At 64.3% G+C, this 16,473-nt stretch overlaps 1 protein-coding gene across 1 annotated transcript; it reads left to right on the plus strand.

Annotated features, from left to right (window-relative positions):
* Positions 1-3,752: 3,752 nt before the first annotated feature.
* ALDH3B1 (aldehyde dehydrogenase 3 family member B1) lies at positions 3,753-15,106 on the plus strand. The gene is made up of 10 exons (XM_004618485.2): positions 3,753-3,872; positions 6,588-6,750; positions 8,708-8,818; positions 8,897-9,017; positions 9,128-9,213; positions 9,529-9,610; positions 11,326-11,712; positions 11,865-12,031; positions 13,761-13,860; positions 14,847-15,106. The coding sequence occupies exons 2-10, from the start codon at positions 6,589-6,591 to the stop codon at positions 15,035-15,037; spliced, it is 1,407 nt and encodes a 468-aa protein (XP_004618542.2). The 5' UTR covers positions 3,753-3,872; position 6,588; the 3' UTR covers positions 15,038-15,106.
* Positions 15,107-16,473: the final 1,367 nt, after the last annotated feature.

Below are 16,473 nucleotides of genomic sequence, written 5' to 3' on the forward strand. Positions count from 1 at the left end.
AGGGGGAGGAGAGGGAGGGGGAGAGAGAGAGACAGGGGAGAGAGAGGGAGGGAGAGAAAGCGCCGGCCACAGAGGCTGGGTCTGGTGAAGGGCCGAGTGTTGGAACACTGTATGACTGAAACCCAGTCATGATCAACATTGTAACTATGTATCTCGCGGTGACTCAATTTAAAAAATAATAAATTTATTGATTAAAAATAAATCTGTCACTGTCACTGTCATCGTTGCTCATTGATTTGCTCGAGCGGGCACCAGTAACGTCTCTCATTGTGAGACTTATTGTTACTGTTTTTGGCATATCCAATACGCCAGGGGTAGCTTGCCAGGCTCTGCTGTGCGGGCTGGGCTGATACTCTAGGTAGCTCGAGAGGGTCAGCCCCGTGCAAGGCGAACGCCCTCCCGCTGTGCTATATACATACCAATGCAAAAGGCAGGGACCTGAATGAAACCCAGGTCAGGACTTGGCTGGCTGGAGCCCCGGGTTCCATCCGGGCAGTGCCATGAGTCCAGCAGCCAGCTGCAAACCGTGAGCCGACCGAGAACGCCCTCGAGGGCTGAGGAAGGCTTCGGGGGTCTGCCCGCACCACTGCCCAGCGCCCCTGTGGGAACTGGGGTTCAGGGCCTCCGGTCAGGCTCCCCCAACCTGCCGGCACTCAGAGCTGGGGCCCGCCCAGAAGGGGCTGGAAATGCTGGCCAAGGCTCCTGGAGTCAGAGTTTGGGGCGGGTCCCGGCACATTCAGCCAATGGGAGGAAGACGGGGGAGGGGAGGGAGAGAAAGGGGACAGACACAGGCAAGAGGGCGAGGAGTCTGGGTCCACGGCTCACCAAGCGCAGAAGTGATTCAAAGTGGATTAAAAACCTTGAGATCATGGGGGCCCGACAGATAGTACAGCGGGGAGGCATTTGCCTTGCATGCGGCTGACCCGGGTTCAATTCCCGGCATCCCATATGGTTCTCTGAGCACTGCCAAGAGTAATTCCTGAGTGCAGAGCCAGGACTAACCTCTGAGCGTCACTGAGTGTGACCCAAAAGCAAAACTAAACAAAACAAAACCCAACAAACAAAGAGAAACCTTGAGATTAGGCTGGAATCCAGCAAAATCATTGAGAAAAATACACAGATTTCTCAAGGATCTGGACCTTAAGGACTTCTTCAATGATTTATTTGTCAAATAGCAAAGATAAAAAAAAAAAAAGTAAACAAATGGGACTGCATTATGCAAGGTTTTTACCTGGCAAAGAAACTTGGATTGGGGGGGCTGGAGCAATAGCATAGTGGATAGGGTGTTTGCCTTGCACAAGGCCAACCCGGGTTCTATTCCCAGCATCCCATATGGTCCCCCGAGCACCGCCAGGAGTAATTCCTGAGTGCAGAGCCAGGAGTGACCCCTGTGCATCGCTGGGTGTGACCCAAAAAGCAAAAAAAGGAAAAAAAAAGAAACTTGGATTGGGGTCAGAGCAATAGTCTGCCTTGCATGAGGCTGACCTGAGTTCGATTCCCGGCATCCCATACGGTCCCCCGAGCACCACCAGGAGTAATTCCTGAGTGCAGAGCCAGGAGTAATCCCTGAGCATTTCCAGGTGTGACCATCCCCCCAAAAAAGCACACTCTACTCAATGGGCGACTATGTGTTTTTAAGATTTTTGTTTCATTTTGCCTTTCTGGGGTCACACCTGCTCAGGAATCGCCTCTGGTGGTGCTCGGGGCACCATGTGGGGCGCCTGGGATCGAGTCCCGGTGAGCCGCTGGCAAGGCGAACGCCCTCCCGCTGTTCAGGAGAAGATACTTGCACCCAGTTCATCGCGTAAACGGCTACTGTCCAAAATCCAGAAAGCACCGGCAAGACCAACCACAGCCACCAATGCAATAAACCCGTCACAAACGGGGGGAAGAGGCCGACCGACAGAGTGACCTTTTGTGTGGGGAATAAACGCTTATTGTTGCCGGGAAAGGCCGGTGAGGACGCCAGCGAGCCAGTGTGTTGCCCCGGGAGCGTCGCAGGCGTCCAAGAGCGACGACACTCACCAACAACACAAGCACTCGTCAGGCTGCGTGCCGCTGTCCAGCCCCTGTGGACGGAGATTTCTCCTCCCAGCGTGAATGGGCGAAGTGACAGGATAGTGGGGAGGGCGCCCACCTGCACGCTGCCACCCGGGCTGGGCTCCGGGGACCCCATACGGTCCCCTCAGCCCTCCCCGGAGTGAGCCCTGAGCACAGGGCCAGGAGTGAATCCTGAGCATCGCTGGCTGTTGCCCACCCCCCAAAAAGTATGAATGGAGGGGCTGGAGCGAGAGCACAGCAGGTAAGGCATTTGCCTTACACGTGGCTGACCCGGGTTCGATTCCCAGCATCCCATATGGTCCCCTGAGCACTGCCAGGGTAATTCCTGAGTGCAGAGCCAGGAGTAACCCCTGAGCATCGCCGGGTGTGACCCAAAAAGCAAAAAAAAAAACGTATGGATGGAGCTGCCACAGGACCCAGCGATACCGCTCATGGCACGACCCCAAAATGCAAAAGCGTCATGTGTTCCGCCGTCGCCGGAATTGAGCCTGGGGGCTGGCCGGGCCGGAGAGAGCCCAGAGCGTTGCCCCCAGGAACCGATGCCCACAGGTGACCTCGGCTCGGCCACAGCCAGCTCACAGCCTCGAGGAGACCAAAGGTGAAAGTTCAGGCATCAGGCCCCGTCCGGTGGGGCGAAGGTCTCTGCAATCACACTCCTGCAGGGTGGGCCGGCCTGTCCCTACGCAGACACCCCCTGGGACGGCTGTGACCTGCATCCCCACCCCCTCAGCCTTTGAGGCTCAGCTGGGAGAGGGGAGAAGCGGGGCCCCTGGGCCCCCTGTTTGGGGGGACACCCCCCAGGCCGTTCCAGATCCGTAAAGTTCAGGGAGGCGCCCCCAGGGCCCTACGATGCCCCCGCCCCGGGCCAGCACCTCCTGAGTTGGGTGTGACTGTGCTGTGTGCTCTGAGGCCAGTGCCTGGCCCTCTCTGGGCCTCTGCGCCCTGCCCTGCCCCGCCCTCACCCGCACTGTCAGGGCCTGGCACGGCTCCAGACAGCAGGTGTCACATGCCAAGGCACGTGACTGGTAGCGCTGGGGGCTCCAGCCCACGCTCAGGAGGGGGCCTGGGCAACCCCTGGCCTGCCACCCAGCCGGCGGGGGGCCCCGGGGAGCAGGTGTGGGTCCCGAGGCTCCTCCTGCACCCCCAGGTAGGAGTGGAGCGGGAGGGCAGGGGCAGCGCCCAGGCGCCGGGCACGGAGGAGGCAGCGGTGCGGCGGGCAAGCGGGCGGGGCGCCCACAGCTGTAACCTAATAACCCTCAGAGCCGGGGGTCAGCAGGTGTGTGGGTGGGGGGGCAGGACCCCGGGGACACCTGTCATCACCCGAGGGACGGGGCTGGGGGCAGAGAGCAGCTCCCCGTGGGCCGGGCCCCGCCCCCGCAGACGGGCTCAGACCCGGGCCGTGGGCGGAGCAGCTCCCGGAGCCTCTTCCCTCCGCTGCTAGCTGGGCTCGGCCGGCCGGGCCGCCGTTTCCCGCGGCTCCAGACGGCCTGGTCGCACCCCGGGACTCCCAGGGCCACTGCCCAGGGTTTTCTCCTGCTCCGGCTGAGCTGGGCCCCACGTGGCCACGCGCTGCTGTGTGGCCTGGCCCCGGGCTGGCCCTCTCTGGGCCCGGCAGCGCTGCCGTCTCAGACCAGCTCCAGGGCCCGTAGGGAGGAGAAGGCGAAATTGGGCGCCGGGCCAAGGTCGGGCCCCAGGCCAAGGTCGGGCCCCAGGCCAGGAGCCCCGCCCAGGGGCAGGCCCCGTGGACATTACATAACTGCGGGCAGTGGCGCGGGCAGCGGCGGCGGCGGCGGGCGGCTTGGAGGGCGCAGGTACGCTGTCCCGGGACGCTGGGCAGAGCAGGGCGCGGGGCCCACGGCGGCCGCTGCCTGGCCGAGGGGATGCGCCTCCCTTCGCGCCCGGCTGGCGACAGCCCTGGGTGGGCCCGTCCCGCCTGCTGTGCTCAGGGGTCCTCCGAGCTGCCGCAGGTGTGCGGAGGGGACTCAAGGGTCCTGTGCTCCCGAGAGGGCTCCCCTGGGGGCCAGGCACCGGGAGCGGCACGGCTTCTCCACGGGCTCTGCGGGGGCAGGAAGGGGAAGCGGGTGGGACAGTCCCTGCCTCTTCCTCACACGCACCCGCACAGCTCAGAGCCCCTTCTCGTGTGTGTGTGTGAGCCTGTGTGCGTGTGTATGTGTGTACGTGTTCATGTGTGTTTGCCTGTGTGTGCATGTGTATCCCCATGTGTGCGCACCTGTGCGTGCACCCATGTACATGTGTGTGAGTCCATGTGTTTGTGCACCCATGTGCGTGCGCCCATGTGTGTGTGCTCATGTGCATGTGTGTGCACCCTGTATGTATGTGTGTGTGCCCATGTGGTGCGCCCATGTGTGTGTGCGCTTCTGTGTACATGTATGTGTACCCTGTGTGTGTGTGTGTCCACGAGTGTGTGTGCGCATCCATGTGAGTGTGTGTGCACCAGTTTGCGTGTGTGTGCACCCTGTATGTATGTGTGTGCGCCCATGTGGTGCACCTGTGTGTGTGCTTCTGTGTGCACGTATGTGCACCCTGTATGTCTGTGTGTGCCCATGTGGTATGCCCGGTGTGTGTGCTTCTGTGTGCACGTATGTGCACCCTGTATATCTGTGTGTGCCCATGTGGTGCACCCGTATGTGTGCTTCTGTGTGTATGTATGTGAACCCTGTATGTGTGTGTGCCCGTGTGTGTGGGTTTGTGTGCGTGTGTGTGCCGATGTGTGTGTGAGATTCTGGTTCCCGCAGTGGAAGGCTCTGTGTCCTTGGGTGAGGCCCTCACTCCCCTGGCCAGGGTCCCCAGCCCCTTCCGAGCAGGTCACGAGCCGGGCAGGACGCTCCCATGCGGCGTGGGGGGTGGGTTTGGGGTCCCCACCTGAGCTCCCCCCCGGGACCTCAGGCCCCTTGTGAGGTCACAGGCCCAGCCTGTCTTCGTTCCTGGGCATGTCCCGTTCTGCACCCCGAAAGGGCACCCCCGGGCTCTCTGCCCGCAGTGACCAGCCTCCGGCCACTCTGCTGGGTGAGTTGCCGTTGGCGTTGCCAGGAGAAGCTGCTGGAATGTTCCCCGACCTCCCGCCAGCCCCGGCCCTCCAGGCCCCACTTGCCTGGGGAGCACTGTTGGGCTGCGTGCCTTGCATTCTTGTGGGTGAGACCTATGACAGGGCGGGAGCTGGGCGGCAGGAGGGGGTGAGGCTGCCCGGGGGTGCGGAGAGGACTGGGGAACGGGGGGTGGGGGGAATCGATATCTGTAGAGGCCTGGGGGAAGGACCCACGCGGACCCACACTGCTCGGGACTGACACTCTGCCTTGCGCACTCAGCCTGCCGGGGCCACTCCTGAGCACTAAATCAGAGGAGCACTTTGGGTCACCAGGCACTCACTCATCCGCCCAGTTACGGACAGGAAAACAGATGAGCCGGGAGAGTAGCTTGAGGCCCGGTCAGGGTGCAGGGGCGGGGCAGGGCGGGGCAGGGAGGACACTGGGGCAGGGGTGGGGCAGGGCGGGGCAGGGGAGGACACTGGGGCAGGGGTGGGGCGGGGGACAAGGGTGGGGCACGGGGCAGGGGTGGGGTGGGGGGCTCTCGGGATGCCCCATCTCCGTCCTGTGCCCGGTGGGCTGCCTCAGTTCCCCCACGGAATCATCACCCTGTGGACCTACCCAAGCTCTTGACAGTGTCCCCCAGGCCTGAAATCCTGTGGGCTCTAACAACCCAAACCTCGGGGTCATGGAACCTTCCAGAAAAGGCAAACCCTGTGTTCACTGCACAATTCCCAGCCTTCAGGGCGTCCTGCCGCCTGAACTGATGCACGTGCTGTGTGTGCTGGGGGACGGGGTGTCAGTCCCCTTCGCCGCTGAGGGGGGTGCAAAGAGCCCAGCGCTGAGCTAAGCAGGCACAGGGCCCTCTCACGGAAGGGAGGAGCAGGGCTGGGGTGGGGGGTGGGTAGGCAGGGAGTCGACAGGACACAATCAGGCAGGGTCACAGGGCAACTGCTCTGGCAGGGAGCAGAGAGCCAGGAGATGCCGAGACAGGGGAGTAACCTAGATGGGCTGCCTGGAGGAGGCATCTGTCCATGTGAGACAGAGTGGCGGGAAGCCAGAGGGGAAGGACAGGGTTCCCACAGGTCCTTGGCAGCGAGCCCCGGAGTGCATTCGTCAATGTGCTCCTCCCGTGAGCTGTGGGTAAACAGGTGGGGCCCCGGGGACCATCACACCCTCCTGCCACGGAGGAAGTCCCGGACCTGGCCCTTCCCCATGTGGGTGGGCAGAAGGTGGGCATGGGGGCGGGAGGCCACTGCTCGCGGCACCAGTGCTCCGAGAATGGGACCGGGGGCTGGCGGCTGGCGGCTGTCCCTGGGCTTCCCAAAGCCTTCTGGGGCCCCCCGGAGAGGCAGGAAGGGGCGGAGCCCCCCGCGCCCCCAGAGTGGCCCTGCCTGGGCCCAGGGCACGGTCCAGGCGCGAGTGTGCGTGCGTGGGGGTGCCCGCGGGGCGGAGGGGCTGACCCGGCCGCGTCCCCCGCAGGATGGAGCCCTGGGCGGACACGCTGCGGCGGCTGCGGGACACGGTGTGTGCGGGGCGGACGCGGCCGGCCGAGTTCCGGAAGGCACAGCTGCGGGGCCTGGAGCGCTTCCTGCGCGAGAACCAGGAGCTGCTGCGCCAGGCGCTGGCCGACGACCTGCGCAAGGTGGGCCGGGGGGGGCGGGGCCAGCACCCTCAGTCAGGCTCAGCACCCAGTACTCAGCACCCAGCACCCTCACTCAGGCCCAGCACCCAGCACCCAGCACCCGCTCACTCAGGTCCTGCACCCAGCACCCAGCACCCTCAATCACACCCAGCACCTAGCACCCAGCACCCTCACTCATGCCCTGCACCCAGCACCCAGCACCCTCACTCATGCCCTGCACCTGGCACCCGGCACCCACTCACTCACTCATGCTTTTCTAGCACCCAGGTAGGGTCCAGCCGGTCCCATGGTCATTCCTGCCTCCTGGGCCAGTAGATAGCCACCAGCCCCCTGACTCCTCGAGGTCACCCGCCAGCCCCTAGCCCCCTCAGCCCTGGAAAGAGTCCACCCAAGGCAGGAGTTGACTGGGGCCAGCCTGAGTCCCCTGGGACGTAACACCGAACCCTGACCGTCCCCGTGTGCTCAACCCTGGGTTGGCCAGTGCTGCCCTCCCTGTCCCTTCCCCCCGCACCCCTGCGCCCCATCACTCGAAGTCTGCCCACCCCGCCAGGCTCCCCGGCCCCAGAACAGAGGGGTGACGGGCCAGAACGTCCCCCCGGGCTCCCCCGGGCAGCTCACCCGCCCATCCTGCCTGCTCTGCTGCCCTGTGGCCCCCGGAGGCCAGCCCGCCCGCCCCCGCCCCCCACAGGGCCCCGGTCCCCCGGTACTCCTGGCAGGGGTGGCCCCTGGCTTGGCCTGTGGGCCAGTGCCCTCCCGCAGTGCTCCTCTGGGAGACGGTCCACCCCCCGGGCTGCCCGGGTCCCCGCCGGGTCCGCTGTCCTCCCCTCTAGCAGGGGAGCACGCGCTGAGGGGCCACAGGTCCCAGGAAGGACAGCCGGACACCCTGGCCAGGAGTGTCCACCTGGGCACGGCGTCGAGTGGACGATGGGCCTAGTGATGGGGCCTCACAGTCCGCGCCTGCCCAGGGGAGTGTGAGCGAGGGAGTGTGGGCAGGCGAGAGCTGGGGGAGGAGTGGGCGAGTGTGTGACAGTGAGTGTGACAGAGGAATGGGTGTGTGAGCACTGGACGAGGATAGGAGTGAGCATTGTGTGAGTGAATGAACGTGAGAAACGGTGTGTGACTATGGATGAGTGTGTGCGAGTGAGTTAGTGAATGAATCAGTGTGGGAGTGAATGAGTGACGGTGAATGAATGAGTGTGGGAGAGAATGAGTACGTGAGTGGGTGCGGTGAGAGACAGTGAGTGAATCAGTGAGTGTGTGAATGAGTGCATGTGTTAGTGAACGAGTTTGTTGGAGACATGAGTGTGTGAGAGTGTGCATGAAAATGTGTGTGAATGAATTCATGTGTGTTTGAGTGGGGCTGGAGCGATAGCACAGCGGTAGGGCGTTTGCCTTGCATGCGGCCGACCTGGGGTTCGATTCCTCCGCCCCTCTCGGCGAGCCCGGCAAACTACCGAGAGTATCCCGCCCGCACGGCAGAGCCCGGCAAGCTCCCCGTGGCGTATTCGATATGCCAAACACAGCAACAATAAGTCTCACAATGAAGATGTTACTGGTGCCCGCTCGAGCAAATGGATGAGCAACAGGATGACAGTGTTTGAGCGAATGTGTGTGAGGTTGTGAATGAGTGTGTGCATATGTGAGTGAATGAGGGTGTGTGTGTGTGAGTGAATGTGAGGTTGTGAGTGTGTGTGTGTGTGTTTGAAAGTGAGTGAGTGAGTGTGTGTGAGTGCATATGTGTGAGTGGATGAATAAGTGTGTGTGAGGCTATGAGTGTGTGAGACGATGTATGTGTGTGCGTGTGTGAGTGTGTGCGTGTGTGCGTGTGTGCGTGTGTGTGTGTGTGTGTGTGTGTGTGTGTGTTCGAGTGAGTCTGTCAGGCCTTGCCTGGAGGCGGCCGTGCCTGCCGGGGGCTGGACCCTCTCACGCGGCTCTGCCCCTCCTGCCCACACTCCAGTCGGACTTCGAGTCTGAGCTCTCTGAGGTGCACATCAGCCAGAGTGAGATCAAGCTGGCGCTCAGGAACCTTCGGGCCTGGATGAAGGACGAGAAGGTGCCCAAGAACCTGGTGAGTGGGGCCGGGCCGGGCCGGGCCGGGCGGGCGCGGGGGGCAGGTGAGGCGGCCACTCAACCCCGGCCCGCGCAGGCCACGCAGCTGGACTCGGCCTTCATCCGCAAGGAGCCCTACGGCCTGGTGCTCATCATCGCGCCCTGGAACTACCCCGTCAACCTCACCATGGTGCCCCTGGTGGGCGCGCTGGCCGCAGGTGAGAGCCGCCCGCGGCCGGTCCCCTCCCTCGGGGCCACCCCCAGAGCCAGGGCGAGGGGGCGGCGTGGCGGGGGGGGGCGCGCACACCCAGCTCCGCTCCGCCCGCAGGCAACTGCGTGGTGCTGAAGCCCTCCGAGGTCAGCAAGAGCGTTGAGAAGGTCCTGGCCGAGGTGCTGCCCCGCTACCTGGACCCGGTGAGTGGGTCGGGCCCGGCCCAACAGCCCGGGCCTCCCTCCGCGTCCTCCAGGGTGGCCGCGGCCCTGCCCAGCCTGTCCTCACAGTAGAACCGAAGGGGTGACCGCAGCCCCCAGGAGCCAGCCCCGGGGTGACCCCCTGACTCCAGCCCAGCCCCCCCACCCCCTACTCCAGGACGGCCCCAGGCAAAGCTGACCCACCCCTGCCTCCCCGCGCTCCACCCAGATCCTGGGCCCCCGCCCCACACAGATGCTGAGGGGCGTCCTGGAAGGCAGCTGGGGCGGGGGTCACCGTGAACCCCCTGTGCCCTGTAGAGCTGCTTCGCCGTGGCGCTGGGGGGACCCGAGGAGACGGCTCAGCTGCTGGAGCACAAGTTCGACTACATCTTCTTCACGGGTGAGGACGGGAGGCGGCCGGCGGGGTCCAGATGTGGCACACGGGGGTGTGGCAGAGCACGGGCCGCCGGGCGCAGCCAGGAGACAGCTCGTCACCATCACAGCATCTGCTCTGGCGAGCACCAGAGGCTGAGACACCCTTGTCTTATAGCCTATGGATGACCCACAGCCTCCACGACCCACAGCCTCTACTAACCACAGCCTCCATCTGACCCAGAGTCTCCACGACCCACAGTCTCTACTAACCACACCCTCCATGACCTATAGACTCCACAGCCCACACCTCCATCTGACCCAGAGCCTCCACAGCCTCTACTAACCACAGCCTCCATCTGACCCACAGCTTCCACAACCCACAGCTCCTACTAACCCCAGTCTCCATCTAAGCCACAGCCTCCATCTGACCCACAGCCTCCATTTGACCCACAGCCTCTATCTGACCTGATCCTGACATGACTTAACATGCTCCAGGCTTGCCTGTGACCTTACACATGACCCAGACTGCTGTCCTTGACTGGACAAACAGTCGGCCATGCCCAGTACACGCTGGTGCGGGGCCTTATCTGTCCCTGTAGGCCTCAGATGGGTGCTCCAGAGCCCCCCGGGTGAAGGTGTAGAGGCCGGGAAGACCCCCGGAGGCTGGTTTCTGGGCAGTGCCTGGGAGGCCTGTGCAGACCACAGATGTGCAGACCCACCCACTCACCCACCCACCCACTCACCCACTCACTCACCCACCCACTCACCCACCCACTCACCCACCCACCCACCCACTTACCCACCCACTTACTCACCCACCCACTCACTCACTCACCCACTCACCCACTCATTCACCCACTCACCCACTCACCCACCCACTCACTCACCCACCCACCCACTCACCCACCCACCCACTCACTCACCCACTCACCTACCCACTCACCCACCCACTCACCAACCCACTCACCCACCCACTCACTCACCCACTCACCCACCGACTCACTCACCCACTCACCCACCCACTCACCCACCCACTCACTCACCCACTCACTCAATCACCCACTCACTCACCCACTCACCCACTCACCCACTCACCCACCGAATCACTCACCCACTCACTCAGCCATTCACTCAGTCACTCAGCCACTCACCCACCCACTCACCCACACATTCACCCACTCACCCACTTGCCTACCCATTCATTCACTCACTCCCTCACTCCCTCACTCACTCACTCACTCACTCACTCACTCACTCACTCACTCACTCACTCACTCACTCACTCACCCACCCACCCATTGACTCACCCCTTCACCCACTCACCCATTCACTCCCTCCCTCCCCCGTTCACTCACTGGGTAGGCAGCAGAATGGGGAGGGGTGTCCTGAGCTCACAGGCATGGGGGATGCTCGGGTGAGAGTGGGTGCGAGAGGCAGGAGATGAACCCCGAGCCCAGGTGACCCCAGGCAGCCACACAGAGCCCTGGGCTGGACTGCAGCTGGGTGGGGACCGGGTTCTTCGCCCTGGCTGGCTGCACACGACCCGGGGCCTGGGCTGTCCAGGGGCCAGGTGTGGGCAGGGCCCCGGCATGGTGACCAGAGAGGCCAGGGCCGGGCTGACCCAGCTCGACTAAACCGCCCCGGGGAGGCAGCTAGGGATGCAGCCCCTGATCTGCGGGCCGGCGGTGGGAGCACCCCTGGGGTCTGGGACCCGGGACCAGTGCCGTTCTCCCCCACCAGGGAGCCCGCACGTGGGCAGGCTGGTCATGAGCGCGGCCGCCAAGCACCTCACCCCCGTGACGCTGGAGCTGGGGGGCAAGAACCCCTGCTACGTGGACGACGACTGCGACCCCCAGACCGTGGCCAACCGCGTGGCCTTCTTCCGCTTCTTCAACGCGGGCCAGACGTGCGTGGCCCCCGACTACGTGCTCTGCAGCCCCGAGATGCGCGCGCGCCTGCTGCCCGCCCTGCAGTGCTCCATCACGCGCTTCTACGGCGCCGACCCGCAGACGTCCCCCTGCCTGGGCCGCATCGTCAGCGACCGGCACTTCCAGCGGCTGAAGCGGCTGCTGGGCTGTGGCCGCGTGGCCATCGGCGGCCAGAGCGACGAGCGGGACCGCTACATCGGTGAGCCCCGCCCTCCCGTCCCCCAGAGCCCGGGGACCCCCGCGCGGGCCCTTCTCAGGGCGCTGGGGGGCTCCGGCTCGCCCTGCCCCAGAGCCTGGGTGTGGGGGTGCAGGGCCCGCCCCCCCGCCCCCGCTGAGCCGCCTCGCCCGCAGCCCCCACGGTGCTGGTGGATGTGCAGGAGGCAGAGCCGGTGATGCAGGAGGAGATCTTCGGGCCCATCCTGCCCATCGTGACGGTGGGCGGCCTGGGCGAGGCCATCGAGTTCATGCAGAGGCGGGAGAAGCCCCTGGCCCTGTACGCCTTCTCCAGCAGCCGTCAGGTGGGCCGGCCAGGGAGGCGGGGGCAGCGGGGACCAGGGCAGAAGCTGGGCTGGGCCCACGTGCCTGGGCGGTGGCCCTGGTGCTTCTGCCCTGGTCCTTCATCTGGGGCAAGTGGCTCCTTCCCTGGGCTCCTCGGGGATGGCGCAGGGGATGACCAGCACCTCCAGCCCCCCAGGACCCCCCTCCCTGCTCAAGTCCTGGGGTCTGCCTGAGAGCACGTGGGTGGCACCTGGCCGCAGCTCAGGGTGCCCCCTCCCCGCTGCCACCAGGGTCCGACAGCACTTTGCTTTGCTTTGGTTTTGGGGCTCCCACCCCCGGCGGGGCGCAGGTCTTCTTCCTGGTTCTGCAGCCAGGGATCCCTCCTGCTGTTTGGGGGTCCACCGGGGGTCCAGGGATTGGACTCAGGTCAGCTGCATGCAAGGCAAGCGCCCTAACCACTGTACTATCTTTCTGGGCCTTGACGGCAATTTTATTTCTTGTTTTGGTTTTTTTTTTTGCTCTTTGGGTAACACCTGGCTCTGCACAGGGATCACTCCTGGCTCTGCACTCAGGAATTATCCCTGGCGGTGCTAAGGGGACCGTATGGGATGCTGGGAATCGAACCCAAGGCAAACGCCCTCCCCGCTGTGCTATCGCTCCAGCCCCTCTTGTTTTGGTTTGGGGGCCACACCCGGAGGTGCTCGGGGCTCACTCCTGACTCAGCACTCAGGACTCACTCCTGGTGGTGCTTAGGTCTGCCAGGGATGGAGCCGGGCTGGCTGCGTGCAAGGCAAACGCCCTCCCTGCTGCCCTACGGCGCCGGCCCCAGCACTTTTTTCACTTCTCGGCTGGGCAGTGCTCTCTGAGGCACTGAGTCTGGCAAAACTACCCAGAGCGGAGTCTCAGGCACTCGATGCCCCAACACCGACCCCACCGCCAGTGTCCACTTCCACACGGGACAGCGCCCGCAGAAGGAACTAGGTTCAGAGCCTCGCCTGGCCCGAGCCCAACACGATTCCCACCTGAAAACAGTGGAGGTCCCGGGGGGCAGGGGGGCGCTGGGAATGTGTGCCCTCTGGCCTCGAGGGGACTGTCCCATCTCCGGGGCCCGCAGTTTCTCTCACCCACGGGCCCGGCCACGGTCCCCGGCACCCTGTGCCACCCACATGCCCTCGGCCCTGGTGGTCGGGGCACCCCTTGGTCAAGCCTGTGTCTGCCCCGGGGCCGGTCGAGGGGTGACCGATCCCTCTGTTCTCTGGGGTCAAGTGCCCACGCGTGGCCCACCTCCCCGCCCGGAGGGAGCCCTTGGTTCTGGAACCTTCTGCAGAGCCGTTGCTGCAGCTTGTCAGTGGCCCCGTGGCCCTCAGCACACGCAAGCAGGCTGCATGCAGGGGGGGGGCATGGGGCCCCTCCCCGCCCAGCGCGCCCGGCCCCGCGGGACCTGCCCTCACCCGGCAGCGCTGAGCTGGGCAGGACAGGGGGGCTGGCGGCCCGCAGAGCAGGGGCCTGGCCCCGTGCCCCCCACCAGGAGTCCAGGGGTCTGTGCGAGTCCACCCCGGGCAAGACCCTCGCACCCCTCACCCGCCTGCAGGGGCCCCCCTGCCTGCCTCTGCCCCTCCCGGGAGGGGAGCCGCAGCCGCACCTCTGCCTCCCCAGGGCCCCTCCCTGACGACCTGCCACTTCACCTCCTGCTCCCCGAGTCCCCGGGGGCCGCGGGCTGCCTGTCGCTCACCACCCCCCCGCCCCCAGGTGGTGCGGCGCGTACTGGAGTCCACCAGCAGCGGCGGCTTCTGTGGCAACGACGGCTTCATGCACATGACCCTGTCCAGCCTGCCCTTCGGGGGCGTGGGTAGGTCCCAGCACGCGGGGGGTGGGGGGGCGCCCTGCCCGGGGGAGGGGGGCTCCAAATCCCGCACACCCACTTCCTGCTGTCCAGGGCACCTGCCTGCCGGGCACGTGGGCGTGGACACCCCCAGCCCCACCACCGGGGCAAAGACCTGCTCCCGGGGCTCCTCGGGGGCGGCGTCCACTCTGCGGCCCCACAGCTGTGGGGAGCAGGTCCTTCGGCGCATGGGCTGTGAGTGACCCCCCAGACTCCCTCTCCGCCCCCAGCACCTTCCCAGAAGTCTGGGGGCGGGAGCAGGGGAGCACTGGGCAAGGAAGGCCGGAACCAGGCCCCTGAGCCTCCTGGCCTGGCCTTGGGCTTGCCCTGCCCCCCACCATTGGCACTGGGCTCTGCCCAGCTCCTGACCTGCCTCAGGACACACACACGCACACACACACACAAGCACATGCACGCACACACACACACACACGCACACACACACACACGCACACACACACACACGCACACACACACACACGCACACACACACACACGCACACACACACACACGCACACACACACGCACGCACACACACACGCATGCATACACACAGGCTCTCTGAACTGTCCTCATCCGCTGGTGAGGACGGATGGCTCTCACTTGCTGCCCCACCTTGTCACAACTCCACATCTCTGGCCTCACCCACTCCAGGAAGCCCTCCTGGGTTGCCTCTCCAACTAGGTCCCCAGGGCTTCCCCCGAGGGTTGTGGGGCCCCTGACTCTCCCTACACCATCTCCCGGGTGAGCGCTTGCCTGGGCCCCGGCATTCCAGGAGGTGGGTGCTCTGCTGCCCGCAGGAGACCCGGCTACCCGAGGGCCTCGCTGGGGAAGCCACCCCCGGCTCTCTGCCCCTGCTCCTGTCTTTCTGCGCCCCCCCCACCCCCCACCCCAGCAGTTTTGGGGTGACAGCCTCTAGCCGCAGCGTCTCAGGGCCCCGGCTCCCCCCTAGGGGCCAGCGGCCTGGGCAACTATCACGGCAAGTTCTCCTTCGACACCTTCTCGCACCACCGTGCCTGCCTGCTGCGCCCGTCGGGGCTGGAGCGGATCTACGGGCTCCGCTACCCGCCCTACTCGCCCGGGCGCCTGCGGCTGCTGCTCACGGCCATGGAGAGCCCCAGCTGCAGCTGCACCCTGCTCTGAGACCCGGGGGATGGGGGGCGCGGCTCCCCTGCTGCCCCCCAGGACGCTGGGGGGGTCGTCGGGGGTTAATAAAGGCAGCTGTGCCCAGCTCGGCTTCTCTCTCCGCGGGGGCTGCGGAGGGCTGGACACTGCCCCGCCCTGTCCAGGTCGGGTGGTGACTGCCCCCGATCAGGGCACAGGATTGTCGCCCACTCCCCATGGTTGGTGCTGTGCGACCCGTGGACCCCCAGAGCCCTGCCTGGAGAATGTCGCCCACCACCCAGAACCGGCCCACAGCACCTCTTCCCCAGGTCACTGAAGGGAGAATGTCATTGTCTCTCTGGGGGCCGGCCTCCCTCCTGCACCGGGACGGGCCCTGCCCAGGGTCCAGTGTCCTCAGCAGGCAAGTCACACACACCTCCGGGAGGGACTCCGCCTCCTGGGCCATCATCTCCTCCAGGACGCCTTCCCTGATCACCTGTTGGGCCCCTGAACACACACTGTTAGCGTCCAGTGTCGATAATTTCCCCCTCTCCGAACCCGCACAAAGAGTTCAGCCACTAATGTAATACAGAAGCGGAGTTTATTAAGCCAGCTAGCTGGGGTCAGGCCTCTGGGCACGCGGGCCCAAGCAAGACCCCGAACAAGGGAAAAGCCGCAACCTTTATAGTCAGTGCTTACGTTATAGCCTGCACTTATGAATTTTAACAAAAACTTCAGTGAAGGGGCTGGAGCGATAGCACAGCGGGTAGGGCGTTTGCCTTGCATGTCGCCGACCCGGGTTCAAATCCCAGCATCCCATATGGTCCCCTGAGCACGGCCAGGGGTAATTCCTGAGTGCAGAGCCAGGAGTAACCCCTGTGCATCGCCAGGTGTGACCCAAAAAGCAAAAAAACAAAAAACAAAAACCTTCAGTGAAAATACAAGTTTCATAATTCAGAAGAAGACATACTTTCAAACAGTACAAACAAGCAGTTACAGATAGTTGATCTAGACGTGTTTTCAGAACACCCTGGCAGCTACCCACCCTGCTTGTGTCTGGTGGCTGCTATAGACAGTGAATGGCGATGATGAGACTATTTGCCAAGGCTGAGTTTGCAGCCCAGTTGTCCTTCCCTTACAGATGGCTGGGGGGCGGGGAGAAGCGGGGTTTTAAGAAAAACAAAAAGGTTTAAGTAAAACAAAACGTGAAGCAGGAGCCAGGCATGATGGAGTTGCTCCTGCCCCGCTGTCCAACAACGCTACTCCGAACACAGCCTCAGGGTTCTTCTGCCCTACAATTTATTGGGAGAAAACACAGGCCTGGGGCCGCTGGTGCAGCCTTCGCAGCCCCGGGCATGGGCAAATGCACTCAATAAGCCCGTGCTTGTTTCCCCATCTGCAAAGGAAGAATAATCTTCCCTCGCCTCGGTGCTGCCCTTGGATAAAGGCTGAGCACGGGGCCGGAGAGATAGGAC

The sequence above is a fragment of the Sorex araneus genome, chromosome 6, assembly GCF_027595985.1.
Source record: "Sorex araneus isolate mSorAra2 chromosome 6, mSorAra2.pri, whole genome shotgun sequence".
NCBI lineage: Eukaryota > Metazoa > Chordata > Mammalia > Eulipotyphla > Soricidae > Sorex > Sorex araneus.

Bases quoted from the DNA above. Each gene is read 5' to 3' on its own strand.
- ALDH3B1 (XM_004618485.2), top strand. From the start codon at position 6,589: ATGGAGCCCTGGGCGGACACGCTGCGGCGGCTGCGGGACACGGTGTGT. The intron at 6,751-8,707 runs GTGGGCCGGGGG...CCCACACTCCAG, and splicing joins TGGCCGACGACCTGCGCAAG to TCGGACTTCGAGTCTGAGCT. The intron at 9,018-9,127 runs GTGAGAGCCGCC...CTCCGCCCGCAG, and splicing joins GGTGGGCGCGCTGGCCGCAG to GCAACTGCGTGGTGCTGAAG.